General features: G+C 70.0%; 1 protein-coding gene across 1 annotated transcript; it reads right to left on the bottom strand.

Annotated features, from left to right (window-relative positions):
* Window positions 1–2,539: 2,539 nt before the first annotated feature.
* Window positions 2,540–4,044, bottom strand: EMIHUDRAFT_64727 (dihydropyrimidinase; the record flags this gene model as incomplete). Its single annotated transcript, XM_005778249.1, has 2 exons — window positions 2,540–2,944; window positions 3,106–4,044. Coding segments are annotated over 2 exons (1,344 nt in total), but the record flags the coding sequence as incomplete, so codon positions are not given.
* Between the last annotated feature and the right edge of the window lie 471 nt (window positions 4,045–4,515).

Here is a 4,515-nt window from a genome sequence, read left to right as displayed (position 1 = left end):
CGGCGACGGCGACGGCGGTGACGGCGGTGGAGGGCTCGGCGGCGGCGGCGGCGGCGGCGGCGGCGAAGGTGGAGGCGACGGCGGCGGCGGTGACGGCGGCGGCGGAGAGGGAGGCGGGGGGCTCGGCGACGGTGGACTTGGAGGCAGCGGGCTCGGAGGCGGTGGGCTCGGCGGCGGAGGCGAAGGAGGCGGCGGTGATGGCGGCGGCGGCGATGGCGGCGGCGACGGTGGAAGAGGCAACGACGGTGGCGGCGACGGCGGCGGCGGGGAAGGCGGCGGAGGAGAGGGTGGCGGAGGGCTCGGTGGAGGCGGCGACGGCGGTGGCGGCGATGGCGGAGGTGGCGAGGGTGGCGGTGGAGAGGGCGGCGGCGGCGAGGGAGGCGGGGCTGGTAGAGGCGGCGTGGATTGAGGCAAAGGTGGTGGCGGCGCGGGTGGCGGCGGCGAGGGTGGCGGTGGCGAGGGCGGCGGAGGTGAGGGCGGCGGCGAGGGCGGCGGCGGCGACGGCGAGGGCGGCGAGGGCGGCGGCGGCGAGGGCGGCGGTGAAGAGGGCGGCGGCGGCGAGGACGGCGGCGGCGAGGGTGGCGGTGGAGAGGGCGGTGGCGGCGAGGCGAGACGCCCCGCGAGGGCGTGAAGGACGGGTGAGTGGTATGCGCACTTGTACGCAACTGTGAGCGCCGTGCTGCCAATAGAGGGGCCAGCCAGGACGGCCGGCTGCCTGAGCGGGCATTGGCGGCGGGCGGCGGCGAACGCACCTCCCGAGGGACTTGCGTTGCGCCACCAAGTTTCGCGGGGCCGCCGGGATTCCTGCGGCGCCAGCTCCAGCCTTTCGTCATGCGCCGCCGCCCCTCTGGGGGCGCACCGGCAGTTCCCCACGCGGAGTTCCCCACGCCGTACCGGTGTTCCCCACGCGCTGTGCCGGTGTTCCCCACGCGAATTTCGAGTTCCCCACGCGGGTGTATAACTCTTGGTTTTGTAACGCGAGCTGTGCCACAGTGAAATGGAACTAGCCTCTAGGCCACACCTGGGCCTTATCTGGGGTTCTAAGGGCCGGGCAGGGTTTGCCCTCCGAAACTGGCATGGGGACCTTTTAAGATGCTAGGACGTCCTGCAGCGGCTGCATCGCCGTTCGCGTCATGAGGCGCCGCTGTTTCGGGTCGCTTGTGTACACCTCGGACGGCGTGACGCTGTGCTGGGTCTGCAGGTTATCCCACAGCGCCACGTCGCCGGGAGTCCAGGCGAGCTCGGTCGGTGACGCGGCCGCGGGCGCGAGCAGAGCCTCCACAAACGCTTGGGACTCCGACCACGACCACGGCTGCCACTCGCTGGCCTCCCCGCGCTCCTCCCCCCCCTCCCCCCCCTCCCCCAGCAGCTCCTCCAGCCGGTCGAGGCAGACAGAGTGGACCACCACATACTCGCGGCCGCGCGAGTCCCGCTGCACGAGCCGGTGGTAGTACTCGGCGGCGTCGGCGCCGCCATGCCCAAACGCGAGCGCCTCGAGGCTCTCAAACTCGGTGATGCTCTGGTAGGGCGGACTTGCTGCTGCGCCGTCGCGCTCGGACGGTGGAGGCGCCGTCGGCGTCAGGTGGCTGCAGCTCATGACCGGGTACTCGCCGGCGCTCACGCGCCCAAAGCCCCTCGTGTAGCGGCAACGCATGCGCCGCGCACGGGCCGCCACGTCCGGCGGCGCGAGCTCCATCACAAGCCGGGTGGAAAAGAATCGGGTGCCGCCCCCCACCGATGGAGCCTCCTCGCAGTACATCGCCACGAGAGCGGGGGGCGGCGGCGCGGAGGCAGAGAAGCCGCCGTCGTGATGGTACTGCCCGCCGCGCCGTTCCCACCACGCCGACGGCTCCAGCCTGCCCTTGAGCCCATGCCAATCCACCGCCGCGGCGAAGCCAACCACGTTGGTCTCTGGATAGCCGGGGAAGCACCGGCCACGCAAGTTTGTGCTACCCAGCTCGATGGGTGACGGCGGCGGCCGCTCGGGCGGGAGGCCGACACTCACGCCGGGGAAGCGCACCGCGTGAAGCTTGGAGTAGAGCTGCCGAAGCTGTGAGGGCGACAGCCGCCCAGAGCTCACGCCTTCGCCGTCGCCGTCGCCGCCGCTGTCCCCGTGCAGCAGAACTAGCAAATGCTCGTCGAGCACAGCGGCAAGCCGACGCAAGAGCGGCGAGCCCTCGGCCGCCTCGCTGATTGAGGCTGCACTCACTCCGAGCACCTCGACGCCGACGCCGCGCAGCGGACGCAGCGTCAGCTGAGAGGGGACGCCAGATCCGGGAGGTGGGCTTGGAGGCAGGGAGGGAGGCAGCACGCCGCTCGCCCCGCCCTCGCCCTCCGCCACCTCGCCGTCCAGCGCCGGGCCCAAGAGGCCGATGCAGCGCTCTGCCACGACATCCCCTCCGTCAGGCCACTCGCCGGACCAGTCGGGCAGCGCCGGCTTGACGCACGCGATGTATTCGCCGGAGCCTCGCGGGGCGGTCACCCGACTGCTGCGCCCTCCGCCACCGCCGCCGCAGGGCTGGCAGCAAGCGGTGTCGCGCTCAAAGACAGTGCGGCCGCGCAGGATCGTGCGGCGGACCTCTCCGCGCACCGCCATCCCCTCGAACGGCGTGTAGTCGAGCTCGTCGTGGAGCGCCTCTTTTGTGATCTTGCCCCTCGCTTCCAAATCCCACAGCACCACGTCCGCGTCCGATCCGACCTCGAGCACGCCCTTGCGCGGGTATAGCCCGTAGAGGCGCGCCGGCATCTCGCAGCCGAGGCGCGCCACCTGCTGCAGGCTGTCGAGCCGCCCGTGCAGGTAGCCCGACACGAGCAGCGGCATGCGGCACTCGAGGCCGGGCAGCCCCATCGGCACCTTGCTGAAGGGCGTGCTCGCCCCACCCGCCGTCTTGGAGGCGTCGCCGCCGCCCGCAAAGTTGTAAGCCGAGTGGTCGCTGCTGATCACCTGCAAGTGGCGGCTACACCTCACCTCGGCTACACCCACCTCGGCCGCATCTCAGCGACTCTTCGACTGTGCACCTCCGCTACACCGCGGCTACACCTCGGCCATACCTCGGGCTAAATTTCGGCTACATCTCGGCTAGACCTCGGCTACATCTTGGCCACCTGTAGGTCGCCGCGCCGCAGCGCTTCCCAGAGCGCCTCCTGGTCGGCCTCGGTGCGCAGCGGCGGCGAGCAGAGGAACTTGCTGCCGTCCAAAGGCGCGCACAGGCAGCGCAGCGTGAGAGTGAGGTACTGCGGGCAAGTCTCGCCGTAGATGGGCACTCCGCGGTGGCGCGCGCGAGCGATCTCGTCGGCCGCCTCGCGCCCTGACACGTGGACGACGAGGAGGGGCGTGCCGATGAACTCGGCAAAGGAGATGGCGCGGTGCGTCGCCTCTCGCTCGGCGATGGCGGGCCGCGCGACAGCGTGGAACTTTGCGGCGATCCTGCCGGCGTTGAGCAGCCGGCTCGTGATCCACGCGATGAGGTCGTGGGACTCGGCGTGCACCATCACCATCGCCGCGTGCCGCCTGCAGAGCTCGAGCACGTCCAGCATCTCCGTGTCGTTGAGCTTCAGCGCGTCGTAGGTCATGTAAACCTTGACCGAGGAGCATCCATGCGCGAAGCAGGCCTGCAGGTCATCGATCGCGTGCGTCTCGCTCGGGTCAGTCACGATGACGTGGAAGGCATAGTCGACTGCAGCCTTAGCCGCAACCGCTCGGTAGTCGGCGACGACGTCGCGGATCCGCTTGCCGCGGTGCTGGCACGCAAACGGCACGACGGTCGTGGTACCGCCGGCGAGGGCGCTGACGCTGGCCGAGTAAAAGTCGTCGACCGGAGTGAGGCCGCTGGAAGTCCTTTGCTCGATGTGGCAGTGCGAGTCGACACCGCCAGGCAGCAAGAAGAGGTCGGTCGCGTCGATGTCCTCCCTCCCGGCAGGCAGCGACGGCTCGATCGCTGCGATCCTGCCGTCGTCGCCGATGCCGAGGTCGGCGCGTCGCGTGCCCGACGGGGTGACGAGCGTGCCGCCGCGGATGGTGCAGCGGAGGGCCGGAAGGGCCATCTTTGCCAGTTGCCTCACGACCAGCGATCCGTAGAGCGCCGCCCCAGCCGACAGCTGACGCAGTCTCGCCGAACTGAATCGCGGTAGCGCGAATCCGCCAGGATTCTCGCCAGCTCTGCTGAGGGGTGGTGCCGGGCTTCGTGCGGCGCTCGCCCTGCAGGCCGTAGGCCTCTGTACCACATCATCTACTTCACACCACGAGGCGTCGAAGCTAACGAGATATTGGATGAGATATCGGATGAGATATCGGCAGACTTGCGCCCGTCGGCGCAATCGAGTGTCTGCCCTTCATCGCTCGCACGCCTCGCCATCACCTCTCAGTCGCCATGGCCCTCACCGTGAGCACGAATGCCATCATTGAGAAGCTGACTGGCACGGCTGGAGCCGATTCGCAGGTGCACAGTATAACAAGCGGGCAGATCATCGTGTGCGTGGGTGGCAGAGTCGTCGATGGTGGGACGAAGCAGTTCA

The sequence above is a fragment of the Emiliania huxleyi genome, assembly GCF_000372725.1.
Source record: "Emiliania huxleyi CCMP1516 unplaced genomic scaffold EMIHUscaffold_25, whole genome shotgun sequence".
In the NCBI taxonomy this organism is placed as follows: Eukaryota; Haptophyta; order Isochrysidales; family Noelaerhabdaceae; genus Emiliania; species Emiliania huxleyi.
The sequence above is the reverse complement of the archived record's forward strand: the minus strand, read 5'-3'. Positions and strand labels throughout refer to the sequence as shown.